This window comes from Typopeltis vanoorti, chromosome 2 (genome assembly GCF_054136105.1).
Source record: "Typopeltis vanoorti isolate ZY-2024b chromosome 2, IOZ_Tvanoo_1.0, whole genome shotgun sequence".
Classification (NCBI taxonomy): Eukaryota; Metazoa; Arthropoda; class Arachnida; order Uropygi; family Thelyphonidae; genus Typopeltis; species Typopeltis vanoorti.
Genome location: NC_143550.1, coordinates 82,755,193 through 82,775,709, shown reverse-complemented (window position 1 = coordinate 82,775,709; position 20,517 = coordinate 82,755,193). Strand labels below are relative to the sequence as shown.

The 20,517-nt window shown below is 35.2% G+C and overlaps 1 protein-coding gene across 8 annotated transcripts in view; it reads left to right on the top strand.

The window, feature by feature from the left end:
* Positions 1 to 20,517, top strand: part of Upf2 (UPF2 regulator of nonsense mediated mRNA decay) — a 705,876-nt gene that overhangs the window by 60,558 nt on the left and 624,801 nt on the right. For 7 of the 8 annotated variants that reach the window (XR_016550243.1, XR_016550244.1, XR_016550245.1 and 4 more), the window contains 2 exons: positions 871 to 955; positions 11,031 to 11,107. Coding sequence is in view for 5 of the 8 variants with exons in the window: in XM_090412115.1 (XP_090268241.1) it covers positions 871 to 955; positions 11,031 to 11,107 (162 nt within the window). In the remaining 3 variants the exon portion in view is untranslated. The remainder of the gene's footprint in view (positions 1 to 870; positions 956 to 11,030; positions 11,108 to 20,517) is intronic. The other variant, XM_090412106.1, reaches the window with a different exon arrangement.

Sequence of the window (20,517 nt, the reverse complement as noted above, 5' to 3'; positions counted from 1 at the left end):
TAACATTTTGTATTTATTGCTCAGAAAGATCTCACCAGTTTTGGTCTTTTTTGTTTCAGTCACCCCTATTATGTCGATCTGGTACTTATCTAATTCCTCGGCTAGCTCCATTTCTTTGCCATTCAGGCTTCTTACGTTGATAGTACCGATCTTTAACTCTGGTGATGTTGAGTTGGGGTTTGTTTTCAGATTTGTTCCAGTAGCTGACTTTTCGCTGTTCGCCCTGGTTCCCTGGCGAAAACAACGGGAGCCTTGTTTAACCGGGCGATGCCCCAGCCAGCATGAAATTTTGTCATGTTGTACCATCATTTTTTATTTTGGTTTAACCAATAAGAATACAATTTGGTCGGCTAAATCCCAAATTGCCAGCCCATCCTCGTTCGTTGAGTATCAAAGTAGATACCCAACAGGGTGCACCACGAGAAGGTGAGGATTGGACATTAGGTCAGAAGCCCTGGTCGGTTCTCCGCATTCCTTTAAAGGCTATGTGGAGGTCTCCTCTCAGTTATACAGCTTTGACCCTTAAACACCCTGCTGTTAATTGTTAACATTATCATTATTTTTATTTATTTATTTATTTTGTAAATCATCTTGGCCTTCAACTTCACTGGCCCTTACATTCAGCCATCTCCCTTCTGTTATTTATTTGAAGTGACTGCTTCTTAATTTACATATTTTTAATTTTTTCATCATTTTTCAAGAATGCATCCATAAGTAAATTAAAAAAAAAAGTCTGTTTTTATCACATACATTCAGATTTGTTTACTTATTTTGCTAAATCTTGAATGTGGAGGTTTACAAAGAATATGTATCTATAATTTATTTTTTAATATAATGAACTTTATTTATAAATCCTTGGTTATTCTATAGAAGCAGCTTGAAATATTTGCCAGTGAAGCTTCTGAAAGGTTAAGGATAAAAACTAAATTGCGATTAGCCAATAATAATGCTTCAGGTATGTGATAGTAATAACAACGAGTAGATATATACAGGGTGTTCGGAATAAATTTGACAGTTTCGTAAGGAAAAAGAAAATCTTCTTTGTATCTATTAAATTTAATGAATTGACAAAAAAACATTACAGGCAGAGTTAATTACAATACTATCAACAAGATTTACTCAAAATAACCACCATTAGCATCGATCACAGCTTCAATTCTGCTTCGGAACCTCGAACAAGCTGATGCTACAGTCTCCCTGGGAAGGGCCGCAAAAACTGTTTTAATTTTATCCATTAACTGGGCTTTTGTATTACTGGAAGTGCGATTGGTGTCTTTTTCAACTGCGCCCCATACAAAATAATCCATGGGGTTAAGGTCTGAGGAGTTTGGAGGCCAAACATTTGGACTGGTGAAGTCGTAGAAATTTTCAGACAACCATTTTTGACTTTTCCCAGAGGTGTGGCAAGGGGCCGAATCCTGCTGCCATACATATGGCCTACCATTGGCTACCCTCGTTATCCAGGGCTTGACTACAGTTAGCAACTCCACGAACAAAGCCCGAATTCCAATGCCAGGGTTCTTCAACACCTGTTCCTGCAGATTTGCGAGGAATTCTGCTGTACGAACGCAATCAGATCGTCTGCTAGGGATCTTTCTTCTTGCTACATCCTCGTAGTCACCATTGCAAGTCTCTAGTTCATGCCTGATTGTTTTTACTGTATTCAGGGAGCATTGGGCAGCAGTCGTAATATCCTTATTTTGATGGCGGGCACGAATCATCATGATACAAGTTATTCTCTTCCATGATTCAGGTGGGTTCCAGCTATCCATCCTTTCTGACATCTTGTATATGAATGAAGAAGGGTCCAAACTTTTAAATGAAGAGAAGTGTGTGTTAATACATGTAACTTACGGAAAAATATAATTAATTATAAATATGTCAAATTTATCCCGAACACCCTGTATATTTTATGAAATTTTGCAACTTATTTCCATAATATTTCTGTATATAAAAATTAAAATAAAACATTAAGTTCCATTGTTTTCTAGGTATTTGCTTTAGAATATGACAAGGGTTCACATTTCATCTGAAACCTGCCCATGGTGGGTGAATTTTTAGGCTTTTTTAGCATAATACTTCTATTTTTAGATGGAAATAATTTTCATCATCTTCCCTAGCAGCATGGATGTTTCTCCTACAAAATCGAAAACTATTCTAGGAACATTCATTTGACAGTAGACAATCTGCTGTTACCTCAGTCTTGAAATTTTAGCTGCCATATCTTTCCAGACCTCTGTTATATCTTTTAATTGCTTGTGTTCTAATTGAAGAATTCTGGAAATGAGATTTTCTGATTTATTTTGAAAACCATAATTTCCAGATGAAAAAAGCCATCTCCATCCGAGATGAGTTACTCAGTCTGGATTAACTCATTTCAGGGAACACATAAGTGGCAAAAATAGCATCCTATTTTAAATTAGCTGCCCAATGTTAGTATAAATCAAGACAACTCAAGGTCTTAACTACTTAATTTGGGCTACCATAAGAGGGAAGTTTTTTTTTTTTTTTGCTCAGTAATTTGAAAGTACGTAAAAGTTTAGAAAAACATTGGCTTTTGATTATGATTTCCTATTATTATTAATCTGATTTTTCTGACATTTGTGATAATATCTTAGTAATAAGATTCGATCATAAATCCATAACTTATGTTTTTATGGAAAGTGGGTATCCTAGTTGATATTACAGCAATCAGTGCAAAAAAAAAAAAAAAAAATCTGTAATTGGTTATTTCATCACATAGGCTTGAATGAAAATACATGAAAATCCATTCATGTCTATACTAAGATTTTAATGCATCCAAGATATGCAGTTTTTCTTCTTTTTATGGTGTCTAAAAGTTCAAGTAACTTCCCCATTCGTTCCAGTACTTTCTTGATTGGATGTTTTTGCTACACATACCATGTAGACATATTGGAATTACTGAAAACAATGAGGAAAAACAGATTAAAAACTTCTTAATAATATAATTTAGTTATTATTTAGAAGTTAATATTATTATTATCTGTAAGGTAATTCTGTTTGTAGTTGATCAGGAAAAGGAAGAAGTAGATATAATGTTCACCATTAAGATCTTGAATGGGAAAATGTTTTAAGTAGTGTATGGGCAAGTTTCAAAATAGGAAATTGGAAATACTAATATCTGTAGCACTACTGATGGTCCTGGTAATGAAGCTATAAAGAGAATCTAGTCATTATAAAAGTAACTAAAGTAAAGAAGAAGTGAAAAACTAGTTTTTGTTAGAGACCTAAACACCACTTATCACAAACTTGCAGAAATATTTGGAAAAGCAGAGCTAATAATAATACTCTAAGAAACTGCTGAATTTCTTGCTCTGGCCATGAATTAGTCATTACTGACATCATGTTTCCAGCATAAATAAAAATGTGTATAATTCTCGTATTGAGAACATACAAGAAATAGTCCTTATTGATTGTTATTATTGATAGTAACATTTCCAGACTAGTTGAAAATACAGGATTATATAAGATATGACATTGTAATGATCACTGTTTTCTTAGTAGGATGAAATTGAAGATTGCATTGAAATGAAAAATCTGTACCAAAAAAAAAATGTTGAGCAGCTTTCAGTTGTGAATTATTGAATTCACTGAATTACTCATAAGTGAGACCATAGACTCGGTGGTATAATCTAAAGAAAATCAAGAAAATATGTGTTGAAGTTGTCTACAAGTATAATCATAACTTTTTGTCAAATTCAAGTAGTCGGTGAAGCAATCCAGTGAAAGAAGGAATTGTATGAAGTTTCTTGCAATTAAATCGATATGTGCCATTAGAGATTAAATACATGAGCTTGCACGTGCACACATAAAACTGTATATACTGATAACTAAACAAGTCATTGGAAACTTGTGGAAATACTGAACAAGGGTTAGCAACATTCTTTGTTTCTGACTGGCCATGTGTGCATCTGGCTTCATAGTGAGAGCCAGGAGACAACTTATCAGGTGTTTGAAAGTAAAAAATAAAATGATTAATTTAGATTTTGTAAATTTATTATACACAGTGTATTAAATCTTAAAATAGGAAATAATGACTTTCTAATTTTTTGTATTTAAATTAACATTTCCAAAAGACAGATTTAACAAAAAAAATTTGTACTAGATATTAAAAGTGGTAAGGAAATGGTTAATTTGTATGTATCATCATTTTCAGCATTTAAACTGGAGATAGAAATAACTTATAAACCCTGCACTGATTGTTGCAAAATCTATAGCCCCTGTGCATGTGGATAAGGTCCAGCTGCAGTTTGTAGTCTTAGGAAAGAATGAGTGAGGTTGTTCCAAAGACCAGAGGTAGAAAGAATAAAGAGTAGGAAGAGAAGTTGGTGTTGTAGTTTAGAGCTGGACAGTAAATGGATGTTGACCAGTAATTGTTTATATTCTTAGTCTTAGAAGAAAGTGGAGGAACATTCTGCTGAACTGAATGATGCCAGTTCCTCAAATGTTGTCCATGAAAATACCTATAGAAAAGTCATAATGCAGAAAGAGGATGTTTCTCTGTGTGTGTGAGAGAGAGAGAGAGAGTTCATTAACTGAATTTCTTGATCTCTTATGGAACATCAGTCATTCTTAGGGGTGGTTTTTGGTTCACCATCTAGGTGTGAGCGGTGTCCCATGATCGGCAGATTTGAAATTTATAGTATCAGCAGTTGCACAGATAAGTAGTGTCTTGATGGGAAAAAGACACAGTTTTTCTTAAGGCTGAAGAGGCTACAGTTGAGATCTTTGCACTAGAAAAGGCTTGAGGTGTAAATTAGCACAAGAAAAAAAAAAAAATTGATCTTGTTTAGAAATTATGTTATTAGCAAAAATAAAGAGAAGGGAAATGAGATCTTGCAATTCCTTTCCCCACTGAAGAAATTAAAATGTTATTTAGGATAATCGTGAAGCTTGATTCAGTTGAGTACTACAGTGCACATGTTTAATGAAGATAAATGGAGTGCATTGGTCATCAACAAATACTTTGGATAGCATTTGAAGTCAGTGAGAGGTCATTTATGTACTGGAGGAAGAGAATTAGTAAAAGTACAGAGTGGAGAGGAAGCCATTTATCACAACACTTAACTGACCAGCAAAAAAAAAAAACAAAAAAAAAAAAAAACTGATGATGCAATCAAAGAGTAGAAGACAGACCATACAATCAATCTTATGAACAAGTCCTTAATTGTCTTCAAACCTATCTATATCTTTTGTCCAGAGATGGGTTGTGATGGTCATCCATCTTTTGGACACAAAGTGGACATCATCATCATCATCAAATTCCTGCCATGTACCCTCAAGGGGTGTACAGGATATGACAGTACTACATGAAAAAATTACATCATTACTAACTTCCTATCTACAATTTTCCTCCAAATCAGTCTGTTACTTGTCAAGACTCCAACATTATCAGATCTTATATTTCTATCGTCTAAGGCACTTTGTACCGTATCAATCCACCTATATCTTGGTCTTCCTCTGGGTCGTTTTCCTGCCAACCTGGCAGAGAACACTTGTTTTGCTAATCTTTCCTCTCCCATTCTATTTAAGTGACCATACCATCTGAGATTAGCTCTGCTAACACATTCCTGGATGCTGACAATGTCAAGTTCTTTCCTAATATCCTCATTTTTAATATGATATTGCCATTGATGCCATCTGTTCATGCCTCTAATCTTTCTCAGGACTCTCATATCTGTGGTCTCTAGTCTTTGGTCAAGTGTTTTATTTCTGACCCAGCTCTCAGATCCATAAGTTAAAATTGGTTTGAACACAGTCTTGTATACAGCTAATTTAGTGTTCCGACTAATTTCTTTCTTATTCCATATGAATTTATTCAATTGACTTCCCATGATACCAGCTTTGCAGATTCTGTTGTCTATTTCTATATTTAGTTTACCATCTTCAGTAAAAATTGTGCCTAAGTAGCTGAAATGTTTTACTTGTTCCACAGGTTCTCCATTCACAACACAATTGACATTTTCAATGATTCTGCCTATTTTCATTGTCTTTGTCTTTTTATTGCTGACCTTCATACCATATCTATTACAACAGTTATTCAATTTAGTCAGAGAATCTTGCAGACTTGTAGCGGATTTATTTAGAAGTATAACATCATCCGCATAAAGCAAAGAGCTGACATTAACATCTCCAATTTTGATATCAGGTTTAATACCACATTCCTTCATAATGTGATCCATATAGATAATGAATAACAGAGGGGATAATGTACATCCTTGTCTCACACCAGATTTAACATTAAACCATCTTCCTGTACTTCCTTCAATTCTAACTGCTGACTCACAACTCAAATAAAGACTAAGTATTGCTTGATATAGTGCTCCATTGACACCATATAACTGCAGCGTATTGAATAGCTTCTCTCTTGGCACCTTGTCATATGCCTTTTCCAAATCAACAAAACTTAAATACAGATCTTTGTTATATTCCCATGCTTTCTCGACTATTTGTCGTAAAGTGAAGATCTGATCCTGACAGCCTCTATTTGGCCTGAATCCAGCTTGTTCTTCACCAAGCTTTTCTTCCACAATTCTTCTCAACCGTTTCTCAAGTATACTTGCATAGATCTTGCCAGGAACACTCAGTAGGGAAATACCTCTGTAATTCTCACATTCAGTTTTATTTCCCTTTTTATATATGGGTACTATGAGAGCTTTACTCCAATCATCGGGAATTCGTCCCTCTGTCCAGGCTTTCTGAACTATGCAGTGCAGCCACTGTAAGACTCTTATACCACCATACGTCAGCATTTCTGGTCGAATATCATCTACTCCTGCTACCTTTCCACATTTCAAGCCTTTGATGGCTTTTTCTACTTCAAGTATGGATATGTATTCCTGACTGCATGCCTGGTCAGTGTTTTTTATCACTGTGCTGTCATCACTGCTTGTTTCATTTAGCAGTTTTTCAAAGTAATTACTCCATACTTCAAGGATATCTTTTTCTCCTGTTTTCATGTCACCTTTATCATCTCTAATTCCTTTTACAGCACTCTTTCCTCCATTCCTAAGCTTCTTCAACAACCTCCAGAATATTTTGCCACCTTCTTGATATTTATTTTCTATATTCTTGCCAAAGTCCTCCCATGACTTTTGTTTAGCTAGTTTTACACACTGTTTAGCTTTCTTACATTTGTCTCTGTATTCTGTAAGAGTAAAAGCTGACTTATTTGCCAGGAACTTTTGATATGCTTTCTTCTTTTCCTTCACTGCCTCTTTAACTTCCTGTGTCCACCAGGGAGTTCTGATTTTTTTATCCTTGCACACAACCTCACCACATGCCTCTCTGGCAGAATCAATCAATGTTTCCTTCAGAGTTTGCCACTGAATCTCCAAGGTTTGATTCCTGTTCTCAAACTCTTTCATTTTCTTTTCAATAATATTTCTGTATTTTAGTCTACAGTTCATATCTGAGAGCTGCTCAACTTTTATTCGCTTTAAAACTTTCTTACATGTTATTCTTTTCAATATGAAATTTAATTTTATCCTGCTCAAGACTAAATAGTGATCACTTCCAATTTCAAATCCTCTGTACACTCTGGTGTCCTGCACCAGGGAGAAAACATCACTATCAACAATAACATAGTCAATGAGACTTTTCTTATTCCTAGCCTCTTCTCTCCATGTGAATTTGTGCACATTTTTATGTTGGAACATGGTGTTAGTAATAACCAGTCCATGTCCTGAGCAGAAATCCAACAGATATTTGCCATTATTATTAGCTTTGCTCTTTTCTCCGAATTTTCCCAAAATATTTTTGTATGTCTCACAATCATTTCCTACTCTACTATTTAGATCCCCAACAAGGACCAACTTTTCCTTTTTCATTGTGTCAGTTGCTTTTTCTAAAGCCTCAAAAAATTCCTCCACTTCTACCTTAGTAGAACCTTCTGTGGGACCATAGGCACAAATAAGTCTCATTGTCCAGTTCCCCATTCTCATATTTGCCCACATTACTCTACTTGAGACTGACTGCCATTCAAGAAGATTAGCCTCGTATTTTGTGTTGAATACTATGGCTACTCCTTCTTTTCCTTGATTGTCATTGCCTGAATATAACATTTTGTATTTATTGCTCAGAAAGATCTCACCAGTTTTGGTCTTTTTTGTTTCAGTCACCCCTATTATGTCGATCTGGTACTTATCTAATTCCTCAGCTAGCTCCATTTCTTTGCCATTCAGGCTTCTTACGTTGATAGTACCGATCTTTAACTCTGGTGATGTTGAGTTGGGGTTTGTTTTCAGATTTGTTCCAGTAGCTGACTTTTCGCTGTTCGCCCTGGTTCCCTGGCGAAAACAACGGGGGCCTTGTTTAACCGGGCGACGCCCCAGCCGGCATGAAATTTTGTCATGTTGTACCATCATTTTTTATTTTGGTTTAACCAATAAGAATACAATTTGGTCGGCTAAATCCCAAATTGCCAGCCCATCCTCGTTCGTTGAGTATCAAAGTAGATACCCAACAGGGTGCACCACGAGAAGGTGAGGATTGGACATTAGGTCAGAAGCCCTGGTCGGTTCTCCGCATTCCTTTAAAGGCTATGTGGAGGTCTCCTCTCAGTTATACAGCTTTGACCCTTAAGCACCCCTCACAAAGTGGACAGAGCATCAAAATCCACATTGCTGGTCATTGATTAGATGGTTACCCACCACTTTCCCCAAAGTTGTAAAGTTGGCAATTCTCTATGATTTAAGAGAACTGAAGTGGATGATTGTTCAACAAGTAGAAAAAATAGTAATTACTTTTAAGTCATCAATATATCTCATGTGCAAAACTTTTGTTTACTCATGCTTAGATAAACAATAAAATAATTAGAGATATAATGTACTTTTGGCCCAGAGAAAAAGCTTTCTACGGCTGTCATCTAGAGTATCTCTGAGACCTAAAAAGATTGAAATTAGTCTGTAGATGTAAAGTATACAAAAAGACTAGAAGTAACTTGTTGTGTCAAACAGAGATGCCAGGAGCATCAGAAACAAAAGGTAAGTTTGTTGCCTTGGTGAATGTTTTGCCCTAAGATTTTTGACATTAGTGAAAACTGACTGTCAGTCAGATGTATTAACTGGAATCAAGTTTAAATGGCATAGTATTTTTAGGAAGTATAGAAGAGTAGGGTGAGAAGGGTACTACTAATATCAGATGATTTGTATCCAGTTAGGGTAGAAACTCATGAAAGAAATAATGTCCCATGTAGCAGTAGTTTGAGGCTATCTGGTGTGAAAAGTCAAGTCTAACAGAATAAAATAAATGTTAGGTGTTATTACGGACCTGATGAATCATCTGCTCTGGGGACAGTGAAATGCATTGCCAAATTATCTTGATGGGTACTAAACAAATAATCATTATGTGTGACTTAAATTATCCAGACATTGACTGGGTAGAAGAGAAATCATAAGAACGAAGGAAACTTTCAGCAGTGTAATTTCCATTCTCTTTTCACTAATGGTGAAGGTTTGTAAACCTCTTAGCAGATGTGGCAGTTTATTCTTGGACTGCATTAGCACACTTGTTAGAGAATCAAGACTTAGGGAATTTTGAGTGGAATGAAATGAAGGTTTTCATTACAGTAAGAATTATTTCTGTTACTTGGTCTGAGTAGGTGCTTAGATCAGGAGAACAGAAGCAGAGACAGTAGTCATGGAAAGAAGGAATAGAAGTCATGGACATAGTTATAAAAAGTTTTTTTTTTCCACTAGGTTATAAATAAATAATACTAGACAAGAAATTATATTCTTGGGTACTGGCAGGATGACAAAAATTGTCTGGTAGTATTCTGGTATGGTAATGGACTGTATTAAGTCACTGCTAATGGCAAATACCTTGGCATTTTTGTTTGCATGCATGCTCAGTGGAACTTGAGAAGGGAAGCCAGGTTGAGTTGTGAAAGATCACCCTCACTATTTAGGTATTTGGACTGCAGAAAATCAACTTTAAAGATGTCAAAGGTTAGTGTAATTATCAGAATTTAGAGAACTAATCAAATGAATGGAAAGAAATGTTGAGGCAAAAAGCAGATGAAATGGAGGATTTGAGGTTTTGCAATTTTTTGACATGGGATGTCAGTTCTTATGAATGCACAGGTGCTGCCCTTGTAGCAGAAGGAATTGTGTAAAGTGTAGTTTTGGCACATAAGATGGATGGTAATTGTTCAGGTCACTAGCTGATGGTCTGTAAGTCTAGTTTGGATAACTGTAGATTATGGTGCACATATTGGTAAAGTGGGTGTGGGAAAAAAAATTAAATTAAAAAAAACAAACTTTTTTTAAAAATTTATTCCTTAAGAGCTATTCAGATAAGTTTATTAATTGAACCCCCCCCCCATATTTTTCCATTTTTTGGACTTGTGTTTTTGTGATCTGCAATAAAAATTTTATGCAAGTTGTTTTTCATTGTATGTGGAGAGGAAAGTTAAATAAATATTATAGTTGGGACATACACAGAGAAGTGACTCTCAAACATGCCATCATAGGGAATCCAATCTCCTGTCCAAACATGTCCTCTGTAGTCCCCTGCATACCACCATACTTGGACTCTATCCAGGCAAGAATTGCAGAGTAACCAGCAATAGGATTTTTCTCTTAATAGGCAGCCTCCTGATTTGTACCATGTATTATTTGACAGTTGGCCTTTTTGAAGTCTTACAGCTGTACCCATAAATGGGGGAGAGTCTTGACCCTTTCTCCATTTATGGGTACATCTGTAAAATTATGAAATATTTATAAGCATTAATTATTCTGTGCTAATTGTAAAATAAAATCTTCCCATATTTTCTGGATTTTTTCTTATAATGTTAGACTTCTAAAAATAAACATTTAAAAGTAATTTTAAAATTCACTTCAAATTATCACATTTATTTTCTGGTACATGACCTAAGGAAGGAAGATTATTTTTTTCTCCTGTCATATAGAAGCTTTTTAAATATTTATATTTATACTCACAAATTATCTTGTTTAGCATTTAGTAATAATGAAATGCCTCTTTTTCTTCCCCTCCTGCTATACTGATAGCAAGTCGTCCTGAGGAGAGTTTCTTTACTAGATTAGATTCCAGTTTAAAAAAGAATACAGCATTTATTAAAAGACTGGTAAGTATTTTGTCTTTGTATATTGATTATATATCTTATATAATAAGGTTGTACAATAGTCTTTGTATTATACTCAGCAGTTATACTTGCACATCATAATATATAAATATTATATAAGAAATATATCAAGCATGTCTTGTCTTGCTTATTTCAGAATGAACAATCTGTGTGGGTGTTCATTACAGATCCTATCTTTACTCTGTATTCTAATTGTATTCTGCATTTATAATGCAGAATACAATTGATCTGTTGAATCTTTCCTGTAACAATTCCTGCAGAGCCAAATTGTCATTTACATATTATTTTGACCTCAGGAGGATTCTAGCAACTTCATTTATCTCTGTCTTTTTTAAAAATGTCATTCATGTATTAAAGGTGAGCAAAACAAGCTGATTTTGACTCTACTACACTAAACTTTCATATAATGAACCTCATAGGGATTAAACTATATGGTATTATAATTGTTCTTACAATTTAGCCATGTAATCCCTAAACTTTAAGTCTCTGTCCACCATCACTCCCATGTGTCATCTAACATACTTCAAAATTCCCTGTTAATTATGCCAGCCTGGTTGGCTGAGTGGTTAATGTACCTACTCTGCAACCAATAGGTTGCAGGTTCAAATCCCGCTACATACATGGATGTTTGTGATTGTCTTACCTTGTGTACTGCTATAACCTTTGCTGCCCTTGCAACTGATTGTCCTTGCAATATGATGCAACTGATCATTATTACCAACATCTCGTGTTGCCTCCAGCGCCTTCTTCCAGATTTCACACTTAATTTCTTCATTCATCCATTTTACTCCTACTTTATTTACCTTTTCACCTTTGGAATACACTCAGACATTGCTGGTTAGGTTAAATAGCTCTTGATCAATGCCTAAGTGTCATCTGTCTTCTCACTCAACTCCTCCTTCTTTGCTATAGCTCCCAGTTGTTTCCTAAGCTTTTCATAATCATCAGCCATGTAGTTCCACATATATCCAGTGGTGAGCTATAAGGGACTCGCCCGAGCCATGTTAAATTTTTCTCAAATTTGCAAGCCCCTTGTTCTTCTTGTTTTCTTTTTTCAAAAAAAAGAAAAAAACACATTTTTTAAAATATATTAAGTGAAAAACTCATACGGTAACCTAAACAAAGTGATTTTATTAAATGAAATATTATGGTTACTGTTACTACCATTTTACAAATAAGAATTCACTTTTGGTAATCGCATATAAATAAATAGGACTATAAAATAATGCTCCTTGATTGGCACCATTTGCAAATTGTCAAATTTGCAAGCCCCTTGTTCTTCTTGTTTACTTTTTTATTTTTTCAAAAAAAAGAAAAAACACATAATTTTTTAAAATATATTAAGCGAAAAACTCATACAGTAACCTAACAAAGTGATTTTATTAAATTAAATATTATGGTTACTGTTACTACCATTTTACAAATAAGAATTCACTTTTGGTAATCGCATATAAATAAATAGGACTATAAAATAATGCCCCTTGATTGGCACCGTTGGTCATCACTTGAAGTATAAAAACAAAAGAGAAATATAACGTACTTCAATATTATTGTGTTTAGATAATATTTATTTATTATTTATAGATTGTCATAAAAACTTCTATCGCAAACAAAGAAATTTATTTTATTTATAAAAAATGCGGACTATTTCATATGTGCGATTATAAAAGATTTTATTCTTATTATATTTTGATGGTTAAAAAATGTTTATCTTATGTAAGATAAATTAACACAGGTGATTGTGTGCAAATATTTCATGTTTATATCACGAAATATTTGTTTATAAATGATAGCCTTTGCAGGTTGATTGTCCCCCCTCATACTTTTTGATTAGCTTTTGTACACAAGCTGTATTATATTAACACGTTAGCGGATACGCTACTTCGGCATAGTCTGTTCCTGTACGGCGAGCAATTTCATTTCTTCAAGATCAGTATGGTACTCTCGTTGCCGGCGGTCAGCGTCATACGAGTATACTCGTAGTTGGCTTGTGCAGAGCATATACCATCTATGAGAATACAGTTTTGATGCTAGCTCCACAAGCCAAGCATTTTCACTTCTTCAAGGTCAGTATGGTAATCTTGTTGCCGGCAGTAAGCATCATACGAGTATACTTGTAGCTGGCTTGTGTAACTGGTTTACCAACTACGAGTATACTCGTAGTTGGCAGCGAACGTGTCAACGAACATTTTTGTGTGAAATACGGGTTTTTTTTTGCCAGATGATGCGAGCCCTTTGTTAAAACTTTCATAGCTCACCACTGCATATATCCCTTCGTTATAGAAATTCTCATATGACTGACTATAACCCAGGTGATTTAACTTACTGAATGGGAAAAGATTAGACACTCCATTCATAATCACATCCTCTGATGATATGAATAGTTTAAAAATTCTTAACCCTCATGTATCCTCTGTTACATGTTGTTTAAGATTGCCATCTGTTAAGAACTCGAGAAATTCATTCTTCTTATTCCTTAATCCCATCACTTCATTCCAATCAGTATTGCAGTAATTGAAATCACCCATAATGATTGCCCTTCACTTGCTTACTAAGCCAAGTTGCCTACACATTTCTTTGTCTCCACCCTCCACATTTCCTGGCTTACTGTAGCAACACCCAACCAAATATCTCATTCTCTCAACTTCTCATGACATACGGCTTCAAAACCACTGCTGATTTTTCCCCTTTATATGTCCACACAAGGGTGACATAATTCCCTTTCCTATTCTCACATAAAAAAAAATACAAAAAAAAAACATTGTTTTAGAAAGATTTTGTGAAGAGGTTTCATATCCTGTTCTGAACACAAGAAACATTGTATAAAAGGCTTTGCAACTGAAGGTGAATTATATGAATTTCTCCTCATGAAACAAACCAGTCAGAAAAGAAATGCATAATAAATTTGCTCTATGGCAGTAATTGTCTCTACATTAAATTTGAATAACAAAATCAACCCTTTTAGATGGCGTGGTGGTGGTGGTGGTGTTTTAAAACATAATGCGTTTAAAAGATATCTGCTGCATTGACAGATGCTTGTTTAGATCTCCCTCTCCCTTCCGTCTTTCCACGACTCATCTTGAAGATTGCTTTTTATATATCTGTGTTGGAAGAGATCATCCAGAATGAGAATGGGACATTTTGGTAGGTTTTGTTATGTTTTTGGTATTGCATGATAATATACTGGTAGAAGTTTAAGCACGGTTAGTAGTTGGAAGGGGACCAATTGTTCGATGCTGTTGGCACACTCTCCCTCGATGAGTCTTTGGACTCCCTGGAGGTGTCTAATAATAATAATTGTATAAGAAGTTAATTAAAAAACAGTTCTCCCTTAAAGGAAAAGCATATCTCATGTTCCTTGGGTATGCTTTGCTGAACTATATTATACTATCACAGATATATGCGGCATAAAGTTATATATTTCCACATACAGTAACCCCCAAGTTACGTAAGTAATGTGTTCCATAAACCTTTACGTAAGTCGAATTTATAAATTGCTTAAGTGAAACTTCATAAGAAACTGCAATATTTATTATTATTATATGTGTGTATATATACAGATATGTATATTATTTACACAGTATTATTTTATAAATGAAACATCATGCAGCAGTATTTACTCGGATATAAACTATAAAAGTATGAAAAATGCGAATTTTATCCTTCGCTATCGTATTCACCGTCGAAATAGGTCGATTTATATCCTGAGCTATTGTTGATATAATTTTCCTGTCTTCGTACATACGAATTATTTTAAATTTTTCTTCTAAAGTAATTGCAGACCTTTGTTTTTTAGATTTATTACCAGTGCATTCGGTTTTGCGTTTCGAATCCATTTTAAGGGTAAATAAACAACGAACACTAACGGTGATAAACAAGTGACTAAACTAACCGCATTAGGCATGGACTACTGACGGGTCAGGGAAAGGAGGAATTGTTTACGGAGTCCTTATGTTACGGCTTTTGAGCACTTGCCCTCTGCTGCTCTCGGCATTTACCGGTAACCTGTCACTGCCTGTTACTATTCGTTACATTTGCAGTGAATGCCAAGTCTAGTTAACATTGTCGTTGCATACTCCAATGGATGTCAAAGATGCAAAAGCCGCAAACATGTTCATATGCGCTATTGCATTTTCGAGATTTATTACGTAACTGCGAATTTACGTAAGTTTGGGGGGGGGGTTACTGTCCCGCATTTATTATTCACTTGCTGAAATTCACACACATTCATTGCTGAAAATGTATTTCAGCAATGTAAAACTTCTGCCAATATATTACAGAAGATCAATACATTCTAAGGGATTCAAGCAGTGCTTTATGCCTTTAAATATCATAAGAAGGAAGAATATATGGTCCAGTACACATTTCTTGCATAAGTCTTATAATCTGCTTTAGATTTTTTTAGAAACTAAAACACTCTCATTACAATTCTGTAAACCTCTGTTATATTGCTTAAAGTGGTTTGGCATGCTATTGCTCACATTAAATTCATTTTGACTGAGGTTTTTAGACATTTCCTATCTTTTAGTATTGGTTACTATATGAAAACCAAACATTATTAAGCTGATTTCAGCATAATACTGTTGTTTCTTTAGTATTATTCTAAACTGCCATGAACATCTCTTTGTTGAGATAAAGATTTTTTTTTTTCCTCTGGTCATTATGGAATTCTATATGCTTGAAACTTACTTCAGCTTGCCTGCTTTTTATATTTGCTTTAAACAATTCTTACAGAAAAGCCATTTTTATTAGATGTCATTGTGAAACTGGTAGAACGTAAAGCATTCTGCACCTGCTTTTTTTTGCATTTAAGAAAATTAATAGGTTAAGATACAAATCCCAAGAAAATTGAGAGAATTCATTTTCTTTTTTGCTTCTTAGTTCAGCTAAGAGATGGTTGCATCTCTTAGTTGAACTAGATCATAAAAGAGGTGCAACCATAATTACTGTAATTTAAAATTTAAGGGCAGTTTGGGATTTAGCCAACCAAATGTTGCATTCGTAACCTCACCACAGATATACTGAAAACACTCACCATTGTCGGTAAGGGGGCACATCAAAATCTTTGAGGCGTTGATGTGGGGCATGATCCAAAAAACGTTGGGAAATACTGGTTTAAACCAAAATATAGAATGGTGTACAACATGACAGAATTTCATGCCAGCTGAGGTGTCACCCAGTTAAACAACAAACCATTGTTTTTGCCAGGGAACCAGGGTGAATAGCGAAAAGTCAACTACTGGAACAAATCCTAAAATACACCCCTCAACATCAACAGAGTTCAAGATTGGTACTATCGACATAAGAAGCCTGAATGGTAAAGAAATGGAACTAGCTGAGGAATTGGATAAGTACCAGATCGACATAATAGGGGGTGACTGAAACAGAAAAAGGCAAAAACTGTGAGATCTTTCTGAGCAATAAATTCAAAATGTTATATTCAGACAATGACAATCAAGGAAAAGAAGGAGTAGCCATAGTATCATCATCAGCATCATCAAATTCCTGCCATGTACCCTCAAGGGGTATACAGGATATGATAGTACTACATGAAAAAAATTACATCATTACTAACTTCCTATCTACAATTTTCCTCCAAATCAGTCTGTTACTTGTCAAGACTCCAACATTATCAGATCTTATATTTCTATCGTCTTAGGCACTTTGTACCGTATCTATTCACCTATATCTTGGTCTTCCTCTGGGTCGTTTTGCTGCCAACCTGGCATAGAACACTTGTTTTGCTAATCTTTCTTCGCACATTCTGTTTAAGTGACCATACCACCTGAGATTAGTTCTGCTAATGCATTCCTGGATGCTGACAATGTCAAGTTCTTTCTTAATATCCTCGTTTTTAATATTCTATTTGCCATTGATGCCATCAGTTCACGCCTCTAATCTTTCTCAGGACTCTCATATCTGCACTCTCTAGTCTTTGGTCAAGTGTTTTACTTCTGACCCAGCTCTCAGATCCATAAATTAAAACTGGTTTGAACACTGTCTTGTATACAGCTAATTTAGTGTTCTGACTAATTTCTCTCTTATTCCACATGAATTGATTCAATTGACTTCCCACCATACCAGCTTTGGTGATTCTGTTGTCAATTTCTATATTTATAATTAAGTGGTTATGAATAAATAACCACTTAATTTACCATCTTCAGTAAAAATCATGCCTAAGTAGCTGAAGTGTTTTACTTGTTCCACCGGTTCTCCATCCACAACACAGTTGACATTTTCAATGATTCTGCCTATTTTCATTGTCTTTGTCTTTTTATTGCTGACCTTCATACCATATCTGTTACAACAGTTATTCAATTTAGTCAGAGAATCTTGCAAACTTGTAGTGGATATATTTAGAAGTATAACATCATCCGCATAAAGCAAAGAGCTGACATTAACATCTCCAATTTTGATATCATGTTTAATACCACTTTCCTTCATAATGTGATCCATGTAGATGATAAATAACAGAGGGGATAATGTACATCCTTGTCTCAGACCAGATTTAATATTAAACCATCTTCCTGTACTTCCTTCAATTCTAACTGCTGACTAACAACTAAAATAAAGACTAAGTGTTGCTTGATATAATGCTCCATTAACACCATATAACTGTAATGTTTTGAATAGCTTCTCTCTTGGCACCATGTCGTATGCCTTTTCCAGATCGACAAAACTTAAATACAGATCGTTGTTATATTCCCATGCTTTTTTGACTATTTGTCGTAAAGTGAATATCTGATCCTGACAGCCTCTATTTGGCCTGAATCCAGCTTGTTCTTCACCAAGCTTTTCTTCCACAATTCTTCTCAACCGTTTCTCAAGTATACTTGCATAGATCTTGCCAGGAACACTCAGTAGGGAAATACCTCTGTAATTCTCACATTCAGTTTTATTTCCCTTTTTATATATGGGTACTATGAGAGCTCTACTCCAATCATCGGGAATTCGTCCCTCTGTCCAGGCTTTCTAAACTAGACAGTGCAGCCATTATAAGACTCTTATACCACCATACTTCAGCATTTCTGGTCGAATATCATCTACTCCAGCTACCTATCCACATATCAAGCCTTTGATGGCTATTTCTACTTCAAGTATTGATATGTATTCCTGCCTGCATGCCTGGTCAGTGTTTTTTAACAATGTGCTGTCATCATTGCTTGTTTCATGTAGCACTTTTTCAAAGTAATTACTCCATTCTTCAAGGATATCTTTTTCTGCAGTTTTCATGTCACCTTTATCATCTCTAACTCCTTTTACAGCACTCTTTCCTCCATTCCTAAGCTTCTTCAACAACCTCCAGAATATTTTGCCATCTTCTTGATATTTATTTTCTATTTTCTTGCCAAAGTCCTCTCATGACTTTTGTTTAGCTAGTTTTACAGTGTTTAGCATTCTTGCATTTGTCTCTATATTCTCTAAGAGCACGAGCTGACTTATTTGACAGGAACTTTTGATATGCTTTCTTCTTTTCCTTCACTGCCTTTTTAACTTCCTGTGTCCACCAGGGAGTTCTGATTTTTTTATCCTTGCAGACAACCTCACCACATGCCTCTGCCAGAATCAATCAATGTTTTCTTCAGAGTTTGCCACTGAATCTCCAAGGTTTGATTCCTGTTCTCAAACTCTTTCATTTTTTCTTCAATAATCTTTGTGTATTTTAGTCTACAGTTCACATCTGAGAGCTGCTCAACTTTTATTCACTTTAAAACTTTCTTACATGTTATTCTTTTCAATATGAAATTCAATTTTGTCCTGCTCAAGACTAAATAGTGATCACTTCCAATTTCAAATCCTCTGTACACTCTGGTTTCCTGCACCAGGGAGAAAACATCAATATCAACAATAATATAGTCAATGAGACTTTTATTATACCTTTCCTCTTCTCTTCATGTGAATTTGTGCACATTTTTATGTTGGAACATGGTGTTAGTAATAACCAGTCCATGTCCTGAGCAGAAATCCAACAGGTATTTGCCATTATTATTAGCTTTGCTCTTTTCTCCAAATTTTCCCAAAATATTTTTGTATGTCTGACAATCACTTTCTACTCTGCTATTTAGATCCCCAACAAGGACTAACTTTTCCTTTTTCATTGTGTCAGTAGCTTTCTCTAGAGCCTCAAAAAATTCTTCCACTTCTACCTTAGTAGAGCCTTCTGTGGGACCATAGGCACAAATAAGTCTCATTGTCCAGTTCCCCATTCTCATATTTGCCATCATTACTCTACTTGAGAATGACTGCCATTCAAGAAGATTAGCCTCGTATTTTGTGCTGAATACTATGGCTACGCCTTCTTTTCCTTGATTGTCATTGCCTGGATATAACATTTTGTATTTATTGCTCAGAAAAATCTCACCAGTTTTTGTTTTTTTTGTTTCATTCGCCCCTATAATGTCAATCTGGTAGTTATCTAATTCCTCTGCTAGCTCATTTCTTTGCCATTCAGGCTTCTTATGTTGATAGTACCGATCTTTAACTCTGGTGATGTTGAGTTGGGGTGTGTTTTCAGATTTGTTCCAGTATCTGACTTTTTGTTGTTCGCCTGGTTCCCTGGCGAAAACAACAGGGGCATTGTTTAACCGGGCGACACCCCAGCTGGCATGAAATTTTGTCATGTTGTACCATCATTTTTTATTTTAGTTTAACCAATAAGAATACAATTTGGTCGACTAAATCCAAAATTGCCAGCCCATCCTCATTCGTTCAGTATCTAAGTAGATACCCAACAGGGTGCTCCACGAGAAGGTGAGGATTGGAAATTAGTTTAGAAGCCCTGGTCGGCTCTCCGCATTCCTTTAAAGGCTATGTGGAGGTCTCCTCTCAGTTATACAGCTTTGACCCTTAAGTAGCTATAGTATTCAACACTAAATATGAGGCTAATCTTCTTGAATGGCAGTCATTCTCAAGTAGAGTAATATGGGCAAATATCAGAATGGGGTACTGGACAATGAGACTTATTTGTGCCTATGGTCCCACAGAAGGTTCTACTAAAGTAGAAGTGGAGGAATTTTTTGAGGCTTTAAAGAAAGCAACTGACACAATGAAAACGGAAAAGTTGATCATTGTTGGGGATCTAAATAGCAGAGTAGGAAATGATTGTCAGAGATACAAAAATATTTTGGGAAAATTTGGAGAAAAGAGCAAAGCTAATAAAAATGACAAATACCTGTTGGATTTCTGCTCAGGACATGGACTGGTTATTACTAACACCATTTTAACATAAAAATGTGCTCAAATTCACATGGAGAGAAGAGGCAAGGAATAAGAAAAGTCTCATTGAGAATGTTATTGTTGATAGTAATGTTTTCTCCCTGGTGCAGGACATTAGAGTATACAGAGGATATGAAATTGAAAGTGATCACCATTTAGTTTTGAGCAGAATAAAA